General features: G+C 35.2%; 5 protein-coding genes across 9 annotated transcripts; 2 read left to right on the forward strand and 3 right to left on the reverse strand.

Moving 5' to 3' along the window:
- Positions 1 to 1,147: 1,147 nt before the first annotated feature.
- Positions 1,148 to 8,334, forward strand: LOC107424247 (protein ARABIDILLO 1). Its single transcript, XM_016033996.4, has 12 exons — positions 1,148 to 3,184; positions 3,393 to 3,551; positions 3,634 to 3,714; positions 3,840 to 3,971; positions 4,511 to 4,638; positions 4,859 to 4,946; positions 5,416 to 5,510; positions 6,250 to 6,313; positions 6,631 to 6,806; positions 7,057 to 7,278; positions 7,537 to 7,621; positions 7,739 to 8,334. Exons 1-12 carry the CDS (start codon positions 1,835 to 1,837, stop codon positions 7,913 to 7,915), a joined length of 2,757 nt encoding a protein of 918 aa, XP_015889482.2. The 5' UTR covers positions 1,148 to 1,834; the 3' UTR covers positions 7,916 to 8,334.
- A 403-nt stretch (positions 8,335 to 8,737) lies between these two features.
- Positions 8,738 to 13,161, reverse strand: LOC107424251 (uncharacterized). Of its 3 annotated transcripts, none has more exons than XM_025076148.3 (12): positions 12,807 to 13,121; positions 11,918 to 12,002; positions 11,644 to 11,695; positions 11,499 to 11,531; positions 11,353 to 11,406; positions 11,205 to 11,255; positions 10,592 to 10,654; positions 10,143 to 10,208; positions 9,912 to 9,950; positions 9,637 to 9,759; positions 9,436 to 9,528; positions 8,738 to 9,335 (listed from the first exon to the last, which is right to left on the reverse strand). In XM_025076148.3, exons 1-12 carry the CDS (start codon positions 12,904 to 12,906, stop codon positions 9,057 to 9,059), a joined length of 1,038 nt encoding a protein of 345 aa, XP_024931916.3. In that variant the 5' UTR covers positions 12,907 to 13,121; the 3' UTR covers positions 8,738 to 9,056. The 3 variants fall into 3 exon arrangements, with proteins under 3 accessions (XP_024931916.3, XP_015889485.3, XP_024931917.3); XM_016033999.4 differs by having other exon boundaries at positions 11,499 to 11,519; positions 12,807 to 13,120; XM_025076149.3 differs by lacking the exon at positions 9,436 to 9,528 and having other exon boundaries at positions 12,807 to 13,161.
- Positions 13,162 to 13,728: 567 nt separating this feature from the next.
- LOC107424233 (uncharacterized) lies at positions 13,729 to 17,603 on the forward strand. 3 transcript variants are annotated; one of them, XM_048479423.2, is made up of 6 exons: positions 13,729 to 13,977; positions 14,640 to 15,088; positions 15,280 to 15,590; positions 15,682 to 15,738; positions 16,588 to 17,003; positions 17,246 to 17,603. In XM_048479423.2, the coding sequence occupies exons 2-6, from the start codon at positions 14,670 to 14,672 to the stop codon at positions 17,513 to 17,515; spliced, it is 1,473 nt and encodes a 490-aa protein (XP_048335380.2). In that variant the 5' UTR covers positions 13,729 to 13,977; positions 14,640 to 14,669; the 3' UTR covers positions 17,516 to 17,603. The 3 variants fall into 3 exon arrangements, with proteins under 3 accessions (XP_048335380.2, XP_015889460.3, XP_015889459.3); XM_016033974.4 differs by having other exon boundaries at positions 13,731 to 13,977; positions 14,624 to 15,088; positions 16,588 to 17,024; XM_016033973.4 differs by having other exon boundaries at positions 13,732 to 13,977; positions 16,588 to 17,024.
- A 477-nt stretch (positions 17,604 to 18,080) lies between these two features.
- On the reverse strand, positions 18,081 to 19,612 carry LOC107424234 (uncharacterized). Its single transcript, XM_016033977.4, has 4 exons — positions 19,411 to 19,612; positions 18,956 to 19,070; positions 18,738 to 18,798; positions 18,081 to 18,661 (listed from the first exon to the last, which is right to left on the reverse strand). The coding sequence occupies exons 1-4, from the start codon at positions 19,445 to 19,447 to the stop codon at positions 18,374 to 18,376; spliced, it is 501 nt and encodes a 166-aa protein (XP_015889463.1). The 5' UTR covers positions 19,448 to 19,612; the 3' UTR covers positions 18,081 to 18,373.
- A 139-nt stretch (positions 19,613 to 19,751) lies between these two features.
- LOC112488757 (pentatricopeptide repeat-containing protein At2g44880) lies at positions 19,752 to 21,862 on the reverse strand. The gene has a single exon (XM_025076911.3). It carries the CDS (start codon positions 21,669 to 21,671, stop codon positions 19,926 to 19,928), a length of 1,746 nt encoding a protein of 581 aa, XP_024932679.3. The 5' UTR covers positions 21,672 to 21,862; the 3' UTR covers positions 19,752 to 19,925.
- Positions 21,863 to 23,164: the final 1,302 nt, after the last annotated feature.

Genomic DNA, 23,164 nt, shown 5'->3' on the forward strand with positions numbered 1-23,164 from the left:
TTTGCATTTTTAAAACGTGTACTCACTGAAAGTTTAATGTCATATGTTCCACATGTGAGCTTAAGTGTTAAGGGTAGGATAAGTAAAGCATGTGAATAAGTTAGGAGTCCAGGAAAATAAAACCTATATGAAAATTGGCCGACTTGGTTAATTAAGACATCGAGTACTTTTTTTCATTTTTAGTAGGACACAACTCTTGATGGATTTTAGAAATAAAAACTCTAGCAAACAAGCAAACCCAAATTAAAAGCACTTTATATATATATATATATATATATATATATATAATACAATTTAAAGCTCATGTTAATCTAAGTTCTTCAACATATCAATCACTTTAATGCCTCAATTTTATTACAAGCTACAATTATATGGCTCGAAAAATAAAAACTCTTGAGGGTTATAAAATATAAATATATATATATATATATTTAAATCAAACAATTATAAATTAAAATAATCTATGTATCGAATAAGACTCAAATTTCTTAATGCATATTACTTTTTGTAATAACCAATGAAAATTTTTTTTTCTTAATAAATACACTTTCAAAAATTACATATTTTTAATCAATATCCTTATGAACTTTTTACACTTCGTTTTATACATATAAATATTTTGTATTTTAACCTATATTTCATAAACAATTCAGCTATAAACCTAATTTTGAATTATTAATGATGTAAAAATATCGTAGAAAAAAATAATGAATTTTACTGAGTTATCCCCACATGATCAACTCTTCATATGTTAAAAAAAAGAATGTATCTAAATAATTCAAATGCTTGTAATATCAAAATAAAATTAGAAAACCCAAGTGCAAAAACAAAAGAAATATATGATGCACTTATGCAAAAATTATAAAGTACTGCTAAAAAACTTGCTCAATCTCAAACTAATTTTTCAAGCTGATATAGATTTAGAAAATACAATCCCATTATGCCACAGTTTCCAAAATTATGAAAATACAAACGAATATTTATAAGATATGCCGACATTATGCAAAATTTATTTTTACATATCATATATTATATATGCCGACATTATGCAAAATTTATTTTTACATATCATATACTATATATATATATTTATGAATACTAGGAATGTGTAAAATAAAAGTAAAAAATTCAAAGTATTTTTGTTAATCAAAATTGCAAGTATAAGATGTTGACTTAGGCGTAGGATGAATGATCAATGATTAATGGTGGTTCCTATTCCTAATTGATGTAGTCTCAAGTTATTCTTCTCCGATTCATCATACCTCAATGCTGTGAATTGTATTTCCAAATTTCCTCCTCCTATATTCTGAGACGCTCTCTCTCTCCTCTGTCATTTGGTTGCACAAACAAAAAACAAAAGGCAAATAGGGGGGGAGGGGTAGATACATGGTTTGAGGGTTTGGCTTTTGTTCTGTATCATTGTATTATCATTCTAACACCTGAATTCTCTCCGACCCTTCCTCAGCTTTTTGTCTCCTCTCTCTCCCTTTTTTTCTTGCTTACCTCTCATCAATTACAACCTCCATTGAAGCTTCTTCAATGCAATCCCATAAAGCTTAAAGCTTGAAGATTTAAAGGTACACAAAAAAACCCAAATAGCATCAGCTTTGAAATACCTCCGGACTTGGGATTCTATGTGATAGGGTTTTAGGGGCGATAGAGTATTGGTTACTGGGGTTTGTTTGTGTTCGTTTATTGGTTTTCGGGATTGGGTTATTTGAGGTTAAAAAGATATATGGTTCTGGGTTTTTGAGGTTGCCTTCAGTTGTTATTGGATTTGGGTCTTAGTGGGTGAATGGTATTGGTTTCTGGGTCTATGTAGATTGGCAGAGATATGAATCGTAGGGTGCGGCGGAAGGTGGCTAGGAAGGGTAAGGAGAAGGTGGTTTTTCCGAGCTATCCCGAAATTGAAGATGAGGTTTCGAGCTTGGAGCGAAATGGGGTTGTTGATTGGACAGGTCTGCCTGATGATACAGTAATTCAGTTGTTTTCGTGTCTGAATTATCGTGACAGGGCAAGCTTATCATCAACATGTCGGACATGGAGGGTTCTTGGTGTATCTCCTTGTCTGTGGACCTCTTTGGATCTTCGTGCCCATAAATGTGATGCTGCAATGGCAGCTTCACTTGCTTCAAGGTGTGTGAATCTGCAGAAGCTTAGGTTCCGTGGGGCGGAATCTGCTGATGCAATAATACATCTTCAAGCTCGGAATTTGCGTGAAATAAGCGGTGACTATTGCAGAAAAATAACCGATGCTACTCTTTCGGTGATTGTGGCAAGGCATGAGGCACTTGAAAGCCTCCAGCTTGGACCAGATTTTTGTGAAAGGATTAGTAGCGATGCTATAAAAGCAACAGCTCTTTGCTGTTTTGAATTGAAGAAGCTTCGGCTTTCTGGAATTAGGGATGTTCATGGTGAAGCAATTAACGCCTTGGCGAAGCATTGTCCTAAATTGACTGATATTGGGTTCATAGATTGTCTGAATGTGGATGAGATAGCATTGGGGAATGTATTATCAGTCCGCTTCCTCTCGGTTGCTGGGACTTCAAATATGAAGTGGGGTGTGGTTTCACATCATTGGCATAAGCTGCCTAATTTAACTGGGTTAGACGTTTCAAGAAGTGATATTGGCCCCACTGCTGTTTCAAGATTATTATCATCCTCACAGAGCTTGAAGGTTTTGTGTGCCTTGAATTGTCCAGTTTTAGAAGAGGACGTCAATTTTGCTTCCAGCAAAAATAAAGGTAAATTGTTACTTGCCCTATTTACTGATATTTTGAAAGATATAGCATCTTTATTTGTCGATGTTACCCCAAAGGGAAGAAATGTGTTCCTGGATTGGAGGAATTCAAGGAACAAAGATAAGAAATTGGATGAAATGATGACTTGGCTTGAGTGGATCCTATCTCTTACTCTTTTGCGCATTGCTGAGAGCAATCAACAAGGTTTGGATGAATTTTGGCTCAAGCAAGGTGCTGCACTGCTGCTCAATTTAATGCATAGTTCACAAGAGGATGTCCAAGAAAGAGCAGCTACAGGGCTTGCTACTTTTGTTGTGATTGATGATGAAAATACTAGCATACATCATGGAAGGGCTGAAGCTGTTATGCAAGATGGTGGTATACACCTCCTTTTGAACCTAGCCAAATCTTGGCGGGAGGGACTCCAGTCAGAGGCTGCAAAGGTAGAACTTTGTGTGAATGCAGGAATCTAATTGATTGTTATGATTCATTTAGTTTGTAGCTTAATGTGAATAGGTTGGTAAATTGTATAATAAAGTGTAACTCCTGCATTCAGACACAGTTAATGATCTTCATTGAAATTTGATTTTTATGCACAAATATGAAATTAGATTAACTCTATTTTTCCTCCTTGTACATTTACTTGTATAGGCTATAGCAAATTTGTCTGTACATTCCAGTGTTGCAAAAGCTGTTGCTGAAGAAGGAGGAATCAATATTCTTGCTGGTTTAGCAAGGTCTATGAACAGGCTGGTTGCTGAAGAGGCTGCTGGAGGCCTATGGAATCTTTCTGTTGGAGAAGAGCATAAGGTTTTTATCTTTTTCACTATTGGATTTATCATGTATTGTATATGCTTAAGTACAAATATGTAATAAATGAGATTTTCCTCAGAGTGCCATTGCTGAGGCTGGTGGGGTAAAAGCTTTAGTTGATCTTATATTCAAATGGTCCTCTGATGGTGATGGAGTTCTGGTATGTTCCTTTCATGCGATGCATTCGTTCTCTGCTAAAATACAGTGCTCATTCTCATGCATTTTTTATCAGTGCTGCTGTGAGATGACTAAATATGTGGTTTTCCTCTCATATATGTGTTCCAGGAACGTGCAGCTGGTGCACTTGCAAACTTGGCAGCTGACGATGAGTGTAGCACAGAGGTTGCAGTGGCAGGTGGTGTGCATGCTTTGGTGATGCTTGCTCGAAACTGCAAGTATGAGGGAGTGCAAGAGCAGGTAGCAGTACTTTCCTCTGTACAGTCTCCTGAATGGGAGTACTGATGTCCCTGGGCATATTGCATGTCCATGGATGTGCTTACAAATAAAATATCAGAATTCTATGTTGTTTGTTTTGACATTACTTGTTAATTGTTTGGAGTTACTACATAGATTTTGTTTATCTGTTTAATTTATTTATATTATTCTAGGTTGTGTTGGGTTATTTGATGTTACCGTATAGTAAAACACAATGTGACAACCATATGACAAAGCCTTTACTGCAACTATGCAATAGATAGTTGAAACATATGGACAAGTATATATGTGCAAAAGCAAATAAAAATAAAAATCTTCCAAACATGATCTTCATCGCTTTGCCTTTGACACAAAGCTTGTCAAGGTTTTGCTTGTGGTGACTGGTGTATTGTCTTTCTCTTTGGTTCTCTTTGTTCTCTTTTTCACATATGAGGGTGTACATGTGTTCCTCTTTTTTTTTTTTTTTTTTTCCTCCTTTTATCTTTGGGCAACTAGTTAATGCCATTTCTTCTGTAAACCAGGCTGCGCGTGCCTTGGCAAATTTGGCTGCTCATGGAGATAGTAATAGTAATAATGCTGCAGTTGGGCAGGAGGCAGGTGCTCTTGAAGCACTCGTACAGCTTACACAATCTCCCCACGAAGGTGTTAGGTAGAAAACCGTGGATTCTATATTTACATTCTTCTTTAAACAAACTACTCTGTAATGTTATGGATGCATTCGTTTCTTTGTTTCTAATGCTGTTGTCTCCTCTATTATTATCTCTACTTTAGTAATGGTAAAATTGATGTTTTATTAAAATGTTAATAATTTGTTTATCATCCAAGTGAGGTTTTACTAGTATTTATCATCATATGTGCTTTCCAAACAGGCAAGAAGCTGCAGGTGCATTGTGGAACCTTTCATTTGATGACAGAAATCGGGAAGCAATTGCAGCAGCTGGCGGTGTTGAAGCATTGGTAATGCATTTAACTATTCGATTTTAGTCATTGTAGTCCATGATATCCTCGTAGACAGTTAACAACAATAAAATGGTGCTTCATGGTGGAGAACTATGTATAATGCCTTTTACAGAATTAAAGTTGTGTGTTTCTGTGCAGTTTTGCTATTTAATCTACCACCAGTCTTTCACCCAAAAAAAAAAAAAAAAAAAAAAAAATCTACCTCCAGTCTCAGTAATGCTGAGATTTCTTACAAAGAAAACAAAGAGAATTTCATTCTATTTTATATTCAAGTAACTGATATTTTTAGTTGAGGCTTCCATTTGTTATGATATTATGCATAGATGATGGAGTATACAAGGTAGATGGTCTGCTGAGCTATCTCATGTGTGTATTGATGCTTATATATGTGGTTCAAATTGTTGTCTCGTTATGCCATTTATATGTTTTAACTGTATGTTTATGCTATCTCATGTGGGTTATTTAGGTTGCTCTTGCACAATCCTGCTCAAATGCCTCTCCAGGTCTACAAGAGAGGGCTGCTGGTGCTCTTTGGGGATTGTCAGTCTCAGAAGCAAATAGGTATGTCCATTTGTGCTCCTTCTTTTACTATTTTTTTCAAAGTGATTTAGTAGTTTACTTTTGAACATTGTATCTATCTCATTGAGCTGTGTGCTATGTCCAGTATCCATATGGGCTTTTGATGCATCTCTATTGGCGTGACACAATATGCTCTATTTTCTGTGTATAACAATATGCAAGAGGGTAAAAAAATTTGAAGCTCTAGTGCTCAAATATTTAGCAAATACGTTGAATGTCTTGTTCCAGATACTACTTTAATATTGCATCAAATATTAAATATATACCATCTGATGTTCAAACACTTGATCCTGGATGTTGTCTTCTTTAGCATTTAGCATTGGTGACAAAAATAATGATTACTTTTCTCAACTTATTGAAAATGTGCATGTCGTGTACAGCTGTAAGTGCATTATAGTTGTGAATTTTGTTAAGGATTTGGAACTCAGATTTGGAATGTGGCTTGGATCTAATACATCAGATTTAATGAAGTGGAAAAGTTCTCAAAACAGAGATTGTTTTAGTTTTGGTAATGAAAATTGTCAATGACACTACTAGGATCTATAATTGTGTTTGGTTTTGGTAGGTCTGGCATACTATATTACTTATTTGCAAAGCTTTCATGTTCACAATAGCTAATCATGCCTAGATGTTCAATGTGATTCGTCTGTGCTTGTATAAAAGTAATACTTATTCTTCATTATGCTGTTAGTAGTTAAGCTATTTACTTTTGTTGTTGTAGCATTGCAATTGGACGAGAAGGAGGGGTTGCGCCTTTGATTGCATTGGCACGCTCTGACACTGCAGTAAGCATTTCATTTTCTTACATTTTCTTTCCTCGGTATTACTATGAAAATTTTATAAGTTCTTTGTTTATAAAGATTCTTTAACCTCTTATGTGTTCAAGATTTATTATCATTTCTCACTAGTCTGTGATCTACATATGTTGAAAATGTGAACTTGAGGAAACTGCTTTAGTCTTTTTATATGTGGAGATATGTGTGTAAGTTTTTCAGGCATACTGCATATATAGGACAAGTTTGTGTTCTTGCTTTCTGTCAAAATTTTTACTGCCATAGGAGGGAATAGCTGATTTGGGCTCAATTATAATTTCCACTTTCAGGATGTCCACGAAACTGCTGCAGGAGCTCTTTGGAATCTTGCATTTAACCCTGGTAATGCTCTCCGTATTGTGGAGGAAGGAGGAGTTCCTGCACTAGTTCATCTTTGCTCTTCATCAGTATCAAAGATGGCGCGTTTCATGGCTGCATTGGCATTAGCATACATGTTTGATGGAAGGTAATTATTGCAGCCTTGCTTCACTTGACAAACTTATTTTGTTTAGTTATCAAGCCATAAACATGCCTCAATTATTAGGATAAATTTCCTGTATGGCACGTGCAAGGAGTATTAAGGATGCCATAGTATCAATAAAGCTCTTTTGTCATAATACCAACAGAAGTGTCCAGCAAAGTAAAATTTGATATACAAGTATTGAGCACAGAAAATTTGCATGCCTATTTATTGAATTACTCTATACTTTCTGCAGAATGGATGAGTATGCACTGATCGGAAGTTCATCAGAAAGTGTCTCGAAGAGTGTGAGCTTAGACGGGGCTAGAAGGATGGCTTTAAAAAACATTGAATCTTTTGTCCTAAAATTTTCTGATCCACAATCATTCTCTGCTGCCGCTGCATCATCAGCACCTGCAGCATTGGCACAAGTAACAGAAGGAGCTCGTATTCAGGAGGCAGGACATCTTAGATGCAGGTTTTCCCCCTATGTCCTTTAATTCATTATTTCTGGTCCAATTACTGAGCAATTCTATGATTGGAATACTTACTTTTCTACTCTAATTACTATTCCCTCATATCTGCTGATACATTATGTTAATAAACAAAGTTGCTGTTACATAAGTTTGTCTTGCACTAACATGATAATCAACTGCATTTTGTGTCTATGTTCCAGAAATGTTTCTGCTTTTATTTTGAGAAACTAAATCGTTTTACTTGGTATTGTACTCTGCAGTGGAGCTGAAATTGGAAGATTTGTTGCCATGCTACGAAATCCATCATCTGTACTCAAGGCATGTGCTGCATTTGCTCTTCTGCAGGTAATTTGAGCATGTCGATTTTTTATTTTGCATGGTTCTCATACACATTTCGAGTTACTGTGTACTAGTTCTTTTTCTGATTTTTCGATAACTATTGCTCTACTCTTTCAACTACAGTTTACCATTCCTGGTGGTCGGCATGCAATGCATCATGCGAGCCTAATGCAGAATGCAGGAGCTGCACGTGTTCTTCGGGCAGCTGCAGCAGCAGCAACTGCTCCGCTTGCAGCCAAAATTTTTGCTAGAATCGTGCTTCGCAATCTTGAGCATCACCACATAGAATCATCGCTATAAAAAGATTTAAGGATGCTATTCAGCAAGACATCTCCTGTTAGGGAATACCGATGAATTTCAGCTCAACTGCACGCCTGGTATGAGGCCCTTGGACAGCAGCATAGTCCATCATGAGAACCAACTGCTGCTTTCTGCAATCCCCGTGTAAAAGAAAGTTTACCAAGCGCTGTAACTATTCTGTGCTGAATCTCATTTCCTTGTTAGGCATAAATCTGGTTGATTTAGGTTTCAGTAACTTACCCCTTTTGTATCAAAAGGTTACAGGTTTAAACGACTTTAGGTTGGGGATCATGCTAAAAAAGCTGTATCTTATTATTATATTTCATTTTTTCTTTTCTTTTTTTGGTTGTCTGTATTCATTGTGGCAATCTCTTCTATATAATAATATAATTTTAAAGCTGTTTGAGACTGGACAATAATTTGTCATTTATTTTTGGTTTTTCTTTCTGATGGGATTTTATCATTCAAGGTGTTCTATTTTGGGCCGAGCAGGACGGAAAATAAAAATTGTATTATGCAATAAATAAAATTCATATGTATATACGTATTTTTATCCCTATTTATAATATTATATTACAGTAAAATAAAAAAAAAACTTTATAATTACGTAATGGATGATAAATAAATATATCTTCTTCCACTTAAGAGACAATGATTGGAAATTATCTTGCGTACGGTAAACCACATAGAAAAACAGCGATCCCACGTGCGCAAATACTGCGACCGAGTTGTGAAATTTTTTCTGTACAATTTGCAATTATTGTTGTGGTCGGCCACCAGTTGACCAGCCGCCATGGTTGAATTCACAGTTTTGATGAGGCATTTATATTTTAGATTCTGATAAAATATTCCATCTATTTTACATTCCCAAAATGTAATATTCCCAATAAGAAGCCGAATTATCCACTCTTGACAATTAAAAGCACCAAACATGTTTTAGCATTATACCATTAACGGACACAACCAAGTCATGAATATCAAGACTCTCATAGTCATAGCTTGTAACCTCTAAAGACTCAATTTTGGTACACGTGGTGCTAATCGTTCTCAACAAAGTATTCTGCTTTCTTCTTTCTTCCTCAAATCCAGTCTTCTCATTTTTCTCCTTCACGAGTAAAATGGTGGGCACTCTGCAACTTGATTACACAGCATTGTGCAGTAACAGCTGGCCATCCTCCGCTGTGTACTCAGCCACGCCCAAAAACATGTTCCAGATTGATGAAAGCCACTTGAAAGATGAAGTCTTCGTTATAATCAGCGGTTTTGATGATGCTTCCTGGTCCTCCAAGTAAGGTACTATATACTCTTTCATGTCGCTCTGAGAGATGGCCAGATGATTGCCTGAAACACTTATATATTTAACTTTCCCAGCTTCATCCAATGTTCTCAAACCAATCCAGTCTTCAGTGTAGAGCTTGGTCTGTAGGATTCCAAGCATGTTACATAAAATAACCAACCATTAGATTGATAAATAGAAACTTGCTTAGCAGAAAAATATTTTTTTGAATTATTAAAATTACTTCTTGCACAGGCAAAACAGGAGAAAAGGCCCCATCGGGATAATATCCGAACCACGAGGTTTCTTTAGGTATCAAAATTGTATCGTCCTCAAACTGTTCTAGCACACAAAGGAAAAGAGAGAAGCCTTACAGAACTTGAGAAATAATTTGTAAAACTAAATTGTAGCATAAGCCATGAGGTTAGTATAACCTTGAACTCACCATTATAAGTATCAAATTCTCTAAGCTCACAAATCTTTCCTTGTAGGTGGCGTTTCTCTTATTAACGATCTCATTATTAAGTTTGGGAAGAAACTTGCATCCTTCAATATAGCCAGCAATATCCTGGAAAAATGCAATCTTTAGAAAGCAGCAAAGATATTAAAAGTATAAATGGAAGTAAAAACAGGAGCACTACTACATATCAACTAACCCTTTGATTTGAATGGCTAAAAGAAAAAGAAAAGGTGTTTAGGAAACTCAAATATTATACTCACTGTTGGGATTTTAAGATAGCCACTGGGAGCCAAATGTTCCTACAAACCCATCAAAGACTAGAAACTTAAACGAGGTAAATTGCCAAATGGGAAATTAACAAGATATAAATGAGAGAACAAATAGTAATACGGAACCATTAGCCTCTGTCACAATGATCTCAGTGCAGAAATCATGAGTGTTTTCTATCTCATGTACTTTGAAATATTATTGTTAAAAGCAGAAGTTTAAACCTGTACATAGTCGCTGTAGATCTCTAACTTGATTAAACTGTCCACAAGAATGCAAAACCATCCAGACTGCAAAATAGTATATGCCAAACCATACTGTCACATATTTTTATCTCTATTTGTATGGACATGTATATTTTATATGCTCTATAACCATTAGACAAGAACAAGGAAAAAAAAAAATTATATATATATATATATATATATATACATATATAAAGCATTTATTGCATAATTCTCCAACAATATTAACTGTATCCATATTGAATATTGTTTCTTTTTATGGAAAAATGGCCAATATGTATTTATCATAATATGCAATAATAATGATTTAGGTATCTTAAGTGCTAAATTAGCCAATTATATAAAAATTTAAAGTTACTATTCTCTTGAATAGATAACTGCAAGAGATCAAAAGAAGATATAGTAAGGTAAGTGCAAGAACTACGTACTCCACAAAGTGGAATAGAAGCAGTACCAGCATGAGGACCTCCTAGTGATATGAAATTTTTAACCTGTTTCACAAAGAAAAATGAATGGATCATTGATCAATGCAGAGAAAAATGTACAAAATCAAAAATGGTTATATAAAGATAGGTTTTTTTAAAAATTTTTTAAATAAAAACATAATGAAGAAAAAACAACGGAAACCAATGATCAAGATGCTGAAATGATAAACCATTTCTGAGGTTCCAAATCTTCCAGGGTCAGACCATCAATAAATTTTCAAAAGAACTATTCTTAGCATGGTAGCAACCATCTTTAATATGCTATAATTTATGTCCACAACAGAATGATGCAAATTGTTCCAAGAAGATCAATGTTAGGTTCAAACCAACACTCTTGCTAGCATCTTTCCATAGTCGTCTTCTGATAAAATCTTCTCTGTTACTATTTTGGAAATTCTATTAGTCATTACTAAAAGTCAGGGTAGCCAATGCATGTAAAACTTGTGCATGGCAATAGCGTTGTGTTGCTTAAGAAATAGTTTAATTCATAAAATCTAATAAAATATCAAATTATGAATAATAAAAGTAACAGTTTAATCGTTGAATTAGTTCTTACAGGAGGTCCTCCCTCGCAAAATTCAATAACTCCTCTACCGATCACATTACCCTGTTGAAAAAAAGCAGAAGGTAATATTATATGTTAGAATGCAACTAAATCATCAAAACAATCTGAAATCTTCAAACAGTGGAAACCTAAATATCACCTGAGAAAGTCCAACTATGTTGTAACCCTCACTTAGGTCACTCATGCTCTTCACCTATAAATTGCAATGAAAGTTCTTAAGAAAATGTTATACTTTAATTGCCAAAATAGAAGAATAAAAATGTATTACCAAAAATATTTCACCACCTTCTCACAAACGATACTTGTCTGCAAGCAAAACTACAAAATGATTAGCGAATTACTACAGTGAAATATCATACCCAAGAAAAAAAAAAAAAAAAAAAACAAAAATGAAAGAAGAGCACTTATTATATATAAATTCGAGAATTACCTGTTGCAAAAGAGGCATTGTCCAGGAATCCCATGAACCATTTCCAATTTCTCTGCAGTAGGCAAAGGGGGGAAAAAAAAAGAAAAAAAAGGCAGAGACAAACCATTGCATTCAAAATTTGCGTAGCAGGTTTATAAATTATGAACTGGATATTAGCCTAAAAAGTGGAATATCTTTGCAGGTAATGAAGAAAACTCAAAGTAATTATATGTACAAGTAGAATTTTATATGTTTTAGTCATTACAAATAAAATATGTAAAATATGAGAGCTTACATGCAATATCCTTGAGAACCAGACCACTTGCTTAGGAGTTTAGTAAAACGTGTGACTCCTCGATTTCTGCATTTATCTCCAATGCCTGTACAAGAAATGCAAAAAACAGTGGTTTAAATTGAGGAGTTTACATTTTCATTCTTTTTTCTCCTTATGAGTTAAGAATCAAAACAACAGAAACAGGGCCACCATTTGGTTGCTGAAAAATTGAGTAAAAGATAAAGAAAAAGAAATGCTAGTTTGAGACTTCTAATTCTATTGTTTCATAATACGTTTATCAAATTTAATCAAGAACAGCTCTGCTGTTTATTAAGATCCACAAAAAGGGAATCATGGAAATAATAGTACATACCACAGAATATGATACCAAAAGGTCAAATTTTAACCCATTGTTTTTCCAGAACTATTTTCCATTAAGACAATGATCCTTGGGGCATATGCTATAGACAACACTGTTTTCCTAATACAAGAACTGGCAAAATAGCGGAGAACGAAAAAGCTCAATGACCCAAAAAGGAAAAAAAAAGAAAAAAAGAAAAAAAGAAAAAAAAGAAATTAAACGAAAACTAGAAAAACAAAAATTACGCAGTAAGTCTGAATCACACACCCCCCCCCCCCCCCCCCCCCCCCCCCAAAAAAAAAAAAAAGAAAAAAGAAAAGAAAATGAAAAAAGGAAAAAACAGAACTTTTGCCACACAACTAAGCAGAAATAACATTCATTGCAGTAGAAGACTAAAATTCTTTATAGCTACATCAAGTTCAATTCTAAAAAACAAAACTTTCAAAACATCATAGTGGGTATGGACAAAATACATAGTGAAGAGAAGAAGAGTAAAAGCTGCAGAACCCATGAAATTGCAGAGAATATCAATAAGATGAAAGTAATTACCATGCAAAACAACAAAAGGAACAGAGTGGGTGAGTGGTATGGCAGTGATGGTGAGGAAGACGACGATGAAAATGGTAAGTAAAATCGGTGAAAAAGCCATTGATGTCAAATGGGTTTTGCTCGTAGATGGCCAGGGCAACAAGATTTTTGAGGAATTTAAGGTTTGGATTTCTAGCACGTTGGGGTATCAGTACCGAAATCCTGGGTCTGTGGCTTTGGCTTTGGCTTTGGCTTATGTTTCATAAGAGGGAGAGGTTTTATTTTCTACGCGCCCAGCCAACTACTCTTCTTACATCCGACAGACAGTCTGACTCATCTGGTTGATTGATTACTTTACGATCGAACTGAATTGTCGTTTTCCTACTTTTTGGAGTATTTGGGAAAAACCCTGGAATTTTGGTAAATGTTTTATTTTTAAAATAACATAAATCAAAATTAGGAAAACTCTATTCTATCATATTTGATGCTTTCTTCCTAACAAAAATAATAAAAGGTTTTTTTTTTTTTTTTTAAACTCAACTTTTTCTCACAATTTTTTTTTCTAAATAAATAAAACAAATGAGTTAAATATTATACACAAATTGCAAATACTAAGTGTCCAAAGTACAATGCTAGTGTTTTGAAAAAAAAAATAAAAAAGCATTTTTTCCACAATAGTTATATTTTTTCTTTTGAAATAAATAGTAAACAAGAAATTTGAATTTATTTAATGTCTTAATTATTTATTTTTCATATAGAATAAGTGAAAAAGTCAACTTAATTTTACTTTTTTTATTCCCCAAAAAATTAATTGTTGAGTAAAACTACACATATTAGCGAGAATCCAATTACTTTCCCATCATTCCATGTAAAGGACGCAGTAAAGACTTTTTCTTGGTGAATAAGCAATTGCCAAACAAGGCCTTCCCAGAAAGAACACGTGAACCCATTGGACCCCACTAGACGAATGATCTTGATTTGATCAGACCACATCGGACCGTCTGTAGAGAGACGGAGACTTTAGTCCCACAAATTCACACCTAATAATCGTCGTCGTCCACTCACACTGGAAGAGTTCTTCCGTACCAGTCATCTCATCACCACACTCCGGTCGGCTCTCACCGGCGACGGTGTTAACGTGTGCTTGCTTTACTCTCTGCCTCACCCATCAAAGACTCGCTCAAAGTTCCAGGTCTCTTTTTCTTTCTTGTCTAATTTTTGTGTTTTAGGGCTCAGGGTTTTTGGTTGACATCGGAATTGAGGGAATTAGAATGGCGTGATCAGTTCGTGTAGTTGCTAAACTTTATAAAGTTCATGTTTTTTCTCCATAAGATTTTTATCAGTTTTCTTCTTTATTGTGGCACAGAATGTTATTTCCATCGCTAGAGTTATGCTTTACATATAATTTTTTTTTTTTTTGGGGGTGGGGTTGGGGGTGGTGGTGGTGGTTTCTCTGATTTGTTTGGTGTCTCTTTTTTGATTTTCTATGTTTTTGTAGGTAGTGTTGTTCTCTGGTTTGAAAAGCTTTTGTCTTGATAAAATTTATGGGTTAGCTATGGGTAGATATGTGTTTAAACCTTGCAAGTTTCAATCTTTCTTTCGGAACATAAGAAGGTCGGGGGAAAAGCGGTTTTTCGTTTAAAGTTGTTTGGGTCCTTCAATTTGTTTTATGGCTCATATGCGGTTGTTAATATTTTTTTGGGGTTTTGCAACTTGAAATCTTTGATTGGAAATTTGTAGTTCTACGTTATTTTAATCACTATGAATTTGGAGTCTGTTTTGTATTTATATAGTTGCTAATGTTTCTGTAATCGATATTGATGCTGATGGAGTTGTAGGTATTGTGATTGCTAGATGGAATGAACCATATTCAAGTGAAATTGCATGATGGGTCCTGAATTGGATATGAAGCCAAGGTCAGAAGCTCCAGTGAAAGTTTCATTGCATGATGGGAATGGAAGTATCCATCAGAACCCAGAAGATAATCTTATGCCTTGCACGAGTAATTGTGAGGAGAACATGTTTGACATGGAAGCATTATCGGTTGGGCAAATCACAGCCACAAATGGAAGTGAGAATGAGGATCTAAATATAACTGATCCTGGGAATCCTAGCAATGTTGGACTAGTTGAAATTGACTGCCAGGATGCAACTGAGAATTCACAGTCAAGTTCTTTTGACGATACAATAACCAGGACAGAGGATTACTCAGTGATGGACACTGATGAAGTTGACTCCCGGTTTTGTGGTGGCAATGCTTCCCTGTTTGAGTTTGACCAATACGGTGATGCATTTCGAATGAGGTAATCTATAATTTGGTTTCATTTATGTGGCATTGAAATTTATGTTTCTTATGAAAAATTTAATTTTATATCTGGGGTAGCATTAAAAAATATGTGAAACCATGAAAAAATACATTTTCATACAATCATCAATTGCATGTGCTTTCTCCTGAATGATATATCTGCATTTGTATGTCTATCTAATTTTCCAGGAGGAGAAAGGTGACAGCTCACTGGAGAAGATTCATACGTCCTCTTATGTGGCGCTGTAAATGGCTAGAACTGCAAATAAAGGAGCTCCAGTCTCAAGCATTGAAGTATGAAAGGGAAATTGCAGAAGATGATGAAAGGAAGGAGTTTGAATTTGGAAGGTTAATGTCAGAAAATGTTGGTACCAAATCACTTCCATTTTCAAGTCAAATGCGAAGAGATAGATTCATGAAGAGGAAGAAAAGAAAGAGACTTGAGGAGACAACTGATATAGCATCATATATGTCACACCATAACCTGTTCTCCTATTATGGTATGAAATTCACAAATTCTGCTTCATGCAGTATATGTTTGCCTTCAACAAAATGTCTGATTTGTATTTTCATGTCCTTTTTATTCTTCAGAGAATAGGAAGTCTGTTGCTGATGGTGCTTCTGTGGAAGATGGTTTGGATAATCTAGGTATGAAAAATGGATTTTGATTTAGTCCAAATTTTGTGGTTGCATTATGGCTCATCTTGCCAGCAGATGAGAAAAACAGGAAATGTCATGCAAATGGGCCTTTTCTTAGGGCTTTGGATATACTTTTTGCACAAAAATAGCAGTGTTTAAGTTTGTTTCCCAACCATTTCATTTCCAGTAAATTTAGGTACCATAGCAGTTGTGGAAACCATTTCTTCCATATGATTTCCTTAAAATGATAAGTTTTAGAACCAGTAGCCCTTCCATCATATACAAATTCCATTTTCTTATTGACCAAATAAAGGAAAGGAGGGTTTATTTATCGTTTTTCCATTTTCTTACTTTTGCATGTGCATGTATCCTCAATTGCTTGTTGGTCTCTATTATTACCAGTGTAAAATTTGCTTGAAAGCAGGATTTATTTATTGTTTTTCCATTACTCAACTTTGTTCCATGTATCCTCAATTGCTTGGTAGTCTCTATTATTACCAGTATATAATTTGCTTGATGAATCTTTTTTCGACTTTTATCTTTAGAACAAAAAATATTTCTCAGTACTTGCCTCTTTTATTGGTATCAACTTCAGGCAGTCATCAATGTTCATTAATGCAGAAGAGTATTGTAAATAAATTATTTTATTCAATTTTCTAGTAAGACTCTGCTCTTACATATTTTACACTTGTTTTTGTTTTGGTTGATTTAGTAGCATGTTTAAAATGCCTTATTTTTTTAGGCTAGTCTTCATCATATGTAATTCTATGTATGTGCTTGTGAGAGATTATTCCAGACCTGCAACACCAATAGTTAACTATTTTTGCTGTTCTTCAACATCGTTCATTGATCTTGTAGGTAGTAAGGCTACTTATGGCAATGATGAGTTTGGGACAAATGATGGATGGTCATCTCTTCAGTTTCAAGATGGTGATAGTTTCTTGGAGGAAATACTCTGGAAGATGGAAGTAGCACAGTCTCAAGTACTCAAGTTGAAGGCGCGAATCGACAAGGTGATAACTGAAAATCCCGGAAAGTTTTCTTCCGTAAACAAGAGAACCCTCGTAGCCTGTGATGCATTTGCCAGCTCTTCTCAAAATCCTGCTTCTCCTTCTGAAATTGGAAATAGATTACTCATTGACCATCCATATATAGAATCTCAGCATACATCCGAGCATAACTTCAGAGATCCACTTGTGCTTGAGAGTGCAGTTTCAAGTTACGGAGAGGTGGCGCCTCATCCTGATATGATTGAAGGCACAGATCATCATCAGGTTGGCAGCTTGTATAAAAATGTGGGTTTTTCTATTGCAAAATGGTTTCCTCTCAGTTTTTGCTTGATGATTTAGAGATGTTTTTTATATTTATATTTTTTAATTTTTAATTTTTTGGGTGAAGGTTGATATAGAAATGTTGGTAATAAATTATAAACATGGTAAATGATGATTGTAGAAGTTATGAGCCATAGGTTCAGCATTTGATATTTTTTGAAGTGTTGGTTCTTTTGGGTGTACAGACAGGGGATGGAATGCTGATGCATAACGAGGTAGCCAAGGAAGAGTTGCATGATTTTGAAAAAGTAAGAGAGCAGCCATTAGAGGTGACTCAGGTATCAACGGAAGATCAGCAAAGCAATCCTCCTGTTCTGGTACCGGTATCAGAAGCTGATTTGCCCTCTAAGACCAGTGTGCGAAATGTGAAATCTAATGTAAAATCAGCTTCCAGTAAGAAGCCTGATACTCCTAGGAACACAAGATATCGTGGGAAGCGAAAAAGCTGGTTTTAAGTAAAGTTAGAAACATGGCCTTTGCCCGCTCCTTTAAAGGAAGGTCCAATGTAAAATTGCCTATCAAATATATGATACTTTTCGTGTTCTTTTAGTTTTCAATATATATATATATATATATATATAATTAATGAAAGATTTTTTTTTTGTTTTTTTTTTTTTTTCGTTGTTGTTTTTGTTGCTAAAAAGTTATTTATCGTAGAACTTTCAATGTGCATTCCATAACCATATAAATATTTGTGTTCGTTTTACAAATCAAAGATAATCTTTCTTTTTGACTTTATTCAAAATATTTTTGAGACAAGTTTATTAATCTCAAATGGACTCGATGTGTAACAGTGCTTTTTTTTTTTTTTTTTGGGGTAAATATGTAGCAGTACTCTATAAATGTCTCAAACCTACAATTTAATTAAAAAGAAATGCTTGTTACTTCTAATATAATTTTTTGTAAAGCCCTACCTTTATCTTCATAACGTGTAGGCTTTTTATTATTATTTTTTTTTAAATTTTTTATTATTTTATTATTTATTTATTTATTTAAAATAACACCAGTAATGCAAAATGGTTAAAAATTATAAATAAATTTTATTAACAACTTGTCCTGAACATGGCAACGTTATTATTTTATGATAATATCTGCTTGCTCCATGAATTCAACTTCCTCATTTACAGATATATAGGCCATTATCAAGGGGAATTATTTGGTAAGACCATTCCATAAAATGAGTAGTAGCATGGTTTATAAATTATCCATAAAATAAGTAACATTGAGTAATATATCCAATGTTATACAATTTATGAACCATGCTACTCATTTTATAGACTATTGTTACTTACCATATTAGAAAGTTCCCATTATCAAGATCTAATATTCCTCATAAAAATTCTTCTAGAGATCTTAACAGACATAAGACTCAAAACCGTTGCTGATGGCACAAAAAGGACATCAGGAACGGCCTTGATCATCTTCAGCTGGGGCACTTTTTCTCCCGCTTTTTTGGCTGCCATGGCTACTGGAGGTGTCAGTATTCCTGTCATCACGGTGGTCTTATCAACTTTGCTAAGATTAACTTTCTCCATTATAAACCCCTGGAAAATTTCTTTCTTTCTTTCTTCTTTGGCTTGTTTCCAAACATCGAAAACTGCCTGCTTATTGTTTATTACACCTGTTAGGATGAAAGGAAACATGGCAGCGCAACTTTTACTTCCTACGTATACTGACCTTTACTTCGTCGCGTGATGGCACATCGTAATGTTTTCCGGGCAATGCAGAGTTGATAGCGCTGGATAAAATTGTTTCAGAGGGAGGATTTAGATCTTACTTGAAGGCTTTTACTAGTTATAGAAAGCGGTTAAAAATTTGCAAAGTTTAGAACAAAATTTTATCAATGTTTTGTTTTTAATCGAAGTAAAAATGATAATGAGAATGTTAATCCTTACCTGAAAATGTCAAGAGTGGCAACATGGAATTCCTCAAAGTTGTTGATTTTTGTCTCCATGAACTGCTTTGACACTCTTTCAAACACAAAATTCATCATCTGCGAAGATGGCAGCCCTGTTTTGCAAATAGAACAGCCCAAGAATTATGTTTCATAAATTAATTACTTCAAAGTTGTTGTTTACACAAAATAGTATTGAAAAATTGGAAATCAATTTGTTCATGAAAGCTGCCGTGTCGCCATTTGAGTCAAAATTCTTTTTTTGGGCATAAGGATTTCTGTCATTAGTCGGGAAAAATGTTTGCAAGAACTAATGTAACAGCATGAGTAACATATGGGTTGGAAGATGATTATCCAGAATAAACAATACAAAAACCTAAGTTAGGACGATCCAAAGATAAATTTAAGGAAAACTAAAATATGAAATGGAAAAAAAAAAAAAAAAAAAAAACCAACCTCCTCCCGATCCCATGAGACTCATAAGCATCCCCATTTTGCCAAAACTCGTTACTAAGAGGAGCTACAACAAAGCGTGTATTTATGTTTGAACGAGAATGATAGATAACAGGGAACGGCGTGTTTCATGAGTGTAAGAAAGGTATACTATTTTTATTTGAGGTCTGATTCTTCGCTTGCTTGAAGGGCGAGCATGTGGGTTGGTTCCTCTACTTGGTATCTTATAATTGCAAAAAGTTTCAATTTTTTTGCCCAATGTCATAGCATTCTTTTGCTTATCCCTTCTTTATTGATAAAGAATCCTCTTTGACATATGCGAATAAGCTTCTCAGTGCCTTAAATTGAAGAAAGAAACGGAAAAGGTTACTTGGGTCCTACTATTCTTAATTTTAGGTTAATGTACAGAGAATTAGCTTAATTTTATACATACATTTAATAAATAATTTCGACCCATGCAAGTGTCATTATCATATTCTTTCCCCAGTCTCAGAACCTATTCTTTATCAAGTGATCTTTTACTTCATGTGCCTCCATAACTGCCCCAATGCTAAATGCATGCCTTCCCAATGTGGATATAACTTGTTCCCAGCCACAAACTCCCTGATTATACCATCAACCTCAATGACACTACAACCCACGTCTTTGTTTGCTCCATTCTTCCTCATCAACCCCTTTATTTCAACGGCATCGTTCCACTTACTCTCTGCTGCATACAAATTTCTCATTGCAACATAGTTTCCATCATTCTGGGGATCAATTTCGATTGCTTCATTTAATACTTTTTTGGCTCTTGTAACATCCTTGGAATATCCACATGCAACGAGAAAAGAACTTAAAATTATCTCATTAGCCTTGTAAGGCATGCTCTTTATCAATTCCTCAGCTTCCTCCATACATCCTGCCCTCCCCAAAAGATCTATCATGCAACCATAATGTTCAATCTGTGGGATAAGCTTGAAGTCCTTCATTGCTTTAAAACACTCTTTCCCTTCCTCCACCAGACCACCATGGTTGCATGCAGATAAAACACCAAGCATAGTTATATCGTTTGGCTTAAAGTTTGATCGTTGCATCTTCAAAAATAGGTCCAGCGCTTCTTTACCTCGGCCATTTATTGCGAAGCCATATATCATTGCATTCCAAGAAGCTGTTTCCCTTTCAGGCATTTCATCAAAAATTCTTTTCGCTTTAGTAATTTCCCCACATTTTGCATACATATCTATTAGTGCAGTGCAGACACTGATTATTCTATCAAGCCTTTTCCTTCTGACAAACTGGTGAACCCAACTACCTACATCCAGAGCTCCCAAATCTGCAATAGCTGGAAGAATGCTTACAATAGTTACTTCATCTGGTTCAAACAATGTCGTAGCCTGCATTTCATGCAGCAATTTCAAAGCCTCACTGGGTTGCTTGTTTTTGCAATATCCAGCAATAATTGTGTTCCAGGAAACAAGATTTTTCTTGGGCATGGCATCGAACAATGATCTAGCAGACTCTACATTGCCACTATGGCAATAGCCATAAATCATGCTAGTCCAAGACACCACATTTCTAATTTTCATCTCCTCAAACAGCTTCCGAGCTGAGTCCATATCCCCGAACTTGACATAACCATCAATCACTGCATTATATGCAGCTGAATCTTTCTCAGGCATCTCATCAAAAAGCTTCCCTGCATTAACCATATCTCCTGCTCTTGCAAACCCACAAATGAGAGCTGTCCACGACACTTGGCTTCTCACTGTCATTTCATTGAACAATTTTCTGGCACAACCCATTTTCCCAAACCTCGCATACATATCAACCAAAGCCGTCGATACATACAAATTTGAACAAAACCCATCTTTAACAACATGACTATGTATCCCTTCCCCTTCCCAAATGGACACACTCAAAGCACAGGACTTGGCCAACAAGACAAACGTATAGTCATCAGGAACGAAATCGGTGTCCCTCCTAAGATCTCTAAAAAGAGTGAAACATTCAGCGAATTGGCGTATATCCAGGTGGGCTTTGATCATGGTGTTACAGAGGAAAGAGTCTTCTCCTTGTGGTCTTTGGTCGAAGACGCGGCGAGCGTGAGGAAGCAGGGAGAGAGAAGCGCAGGTGGCGATGAATTTGGAAAGAAGATTGAGATTGGTTTGAAGGGCATTTCGGAGCATAAAAGCGTGGATTTGGAGGAGAGAGACTCCAGTGGTGGTTCTCTGAAGGAGGTCTAAGCATTTTCTTTCTGTTGAGCTCCACAGCTGCGCTCTCATTGATTCATATTACATATCCAACGCCGTGCCTCCTATATAAAAAGCTTTGCTGAGATATTTCTGCACGAAACAGGAACTAATTCTAGTAGTAGCTAGCGATCACTGGATTGTTATAAAAAGCTTTTTGTTGAGATTTCATAGTTGTTTCACTGTGTCTCTGTTTTCCGTGGCTTCCAAATAACTTGCCCACTGGCATTACAAAATATTTACACAATTACCATGAATAAATATTTTCGTTAATCGTTATTTTATTAGTTTCTTATATTAATGTGCTGCAAGGCCAAAAATGAAGAAAGTTAAAAGATACTTGTTTAAAATTTAAAACACTTTTTTTTTTTTTTTTTTGGTTTACATATATTATTAAAACATTTGTATTTCCCACTTTTAATATAGTCCTTTTTTCAGTTTCTTATGACTAAAAAAATTCTTTCTTTTTTTGTTTGTTTAGTTTTTTATTTTTTAATTCTTTTTATTTTTATATTTTTTAATGGTAATTTTTTCCTTTGTTGATGTTGTTTTCTTTTTACATTCTTCTTGTTTTGCATCCCAATTTTAACCAATAATATTTCATTTTGCAGCTTCATATTCGACCTCTTTGGTGTTTTTCCTTGACTTGCTTTGCAATCTGCTTGAAAGCAATGGGAATGCACCATAATTTTGCAGCTTCAGCTTCACCAATAATGTTTTTCTTGTTCTGCATCCCAATTGTAAGACTTCTCACAATACACCATAACGAGCTTCAAGGCCTAATTGGCGAACCCAAAACAATGTTTGAGTTCCCAAGTTGCGAGTGATTGATTGATCTATCTTACAATAATTTTACAGGTGAGTTACCATATCAATACATCTTCAGTTGGGATGCCATGAAACCTATTTATGAAAGCCAATTTATGTACATGAAAACCGACTTTGGTTCGAGGATGTGCTGGCAGATAGATCGTCCTCACATAATCACGGTAACATTCAGAGGGGTAGAGTTTGAAAATGAGGGCCTCCAAGATGTGTTTGTTTTTATTGATCTTTCCAGCAACAAGTTTAAGAAAGATTCCGGAATTGATTGGTGACATAAATGGCCTTCATTCCTTTGAATTTTCCCACAATATTCTCACTGGGGAACTTAACAGTAGTTGAAGCGTTGGACCTCTCTGGAAATTCTCTCTCAGGAAAGATATTCCTCAAGATTACTGCAGCCCAAAACCCTCATAGTGTTCAATGTGTCACATAATAATCTCTTAGCCCTGTATCGAAAGGTGGTCAATTTAGTACATTTTCTAGCAGTTCATTTACTGAGGATAATCCAGGATTGTTGTGGAGCTCCATTATCAAACAAACGTGAAAGTTCGCTGCAGCCTCCTAATCCAACCCTAGAAGTAGATGGAAAATCAGGGTGTTCCATGCAATTGGATTGGAAATTTATGACAATTGGATTAATTAGCGGGCTACCTGTAGGAGTGGTTCTTTATGACACCGTGACCACATGGAGGCTTGCATTG

This window comes from Ziziphus jujuba, chromosome 7, assembly GCF_031755915.1.
Source record: "Ziziphus jujuba cultivar Dongzao chromosome 7, ASM3175591v1".
NCBI lineage: Eukaryota > Viridiplantae > Streptophyta > Magnoliopsida > Rosales > Rhamnaceae > Ziziphus > Ziziphus jujuba.

Coding starts and splice junctions, on each gene's coding strand:
- LOC107424247 (XM_016033996.4), top strand. CDS start 1,835: ATGAATCGTAGGGTGCGGCGGAAGGTGGCTAGGAAGGGTAAGGAGAAG. Junction 3,972..4,510: donor ATGAGGGAGTGCAAGAGCAG/GTAGCAGTACTT, acceptor TCTGTAAACCAG/GCTGCGCGTGCCTTGGCAAA. Junction 4,947..5,415: donor CTGGCGGTGTTGAAGCATTG/GTAATGCATTTA, acceptor TGGGTTATTTAG/GTTGCTCTTGCACAATCCTG.
- LOC107424234 (XM_016033977.4), bottom strand. CDS start 19,447: ATGGGGATGCTTATGAGTCTCATGGGATCGGGAGGAG. Junction 19,071..19,410: donor TCTCATGGGATCGGGAGGAG/GTTGGTTTTTTT, acceptor TTTGCAAAACAG/GGCTGCCATCTTCGCAGATG. Junction 18,662..18,737: donor CATCACGCGACGAAGTAAAG/GTCAGTATACGT, acceptor AACAATAAGCAG/GCAGTTTTCGATGTTTGGAA.
- LOC107424233 (XM_016033974.4), top strand. CDS start 14,670: ATGATGGGTCCTGAATTGGATATGAAGCCAAGGTCAGAAGCTCCAGTG. Junction 15,089..15,279: donor GGTGATGCATTTCGAATGAG/GTAATCTATAAT, acceptor CTAATTTTCCAG/GAGGAGAAAGGTGACAGCTC. Junction 15,591..15,681: donor TAACCTGTTCTCCTATTATG/GTATGAAATTCA, acceptor TTTATTCTTCAG/AGAATAGGAAGTCTGTTGCT.
- LOC112488757 (XM_025076911.3), bottom strand. CDS start 21,671: ATGAGAGCGCAGCTGTGGAGCTCAACAGAAAGAAAATGCTTAGACCTC.
- LOC107424251 (XM_025076148.3), bottom strand. CDS start 12,906: ATGGCTTTTTCACCGATTTTACTTACCATTTTCATCGTCGTCTTCCTC. Junction 9,760..9,911: donor GCTATCTTAAAATCCCAACA/GTGAGTATAATA, acceptor GCATTTTTCCAG/GATATTGCTGGCTATATTGA. Junction 9,336..9,435: donor CTGTTTTGCCTGTGCAAGAA/GTAATTTTAATA, acceptor GGAATCCTACAG/ACCAAGCTCTACACTGAAGA.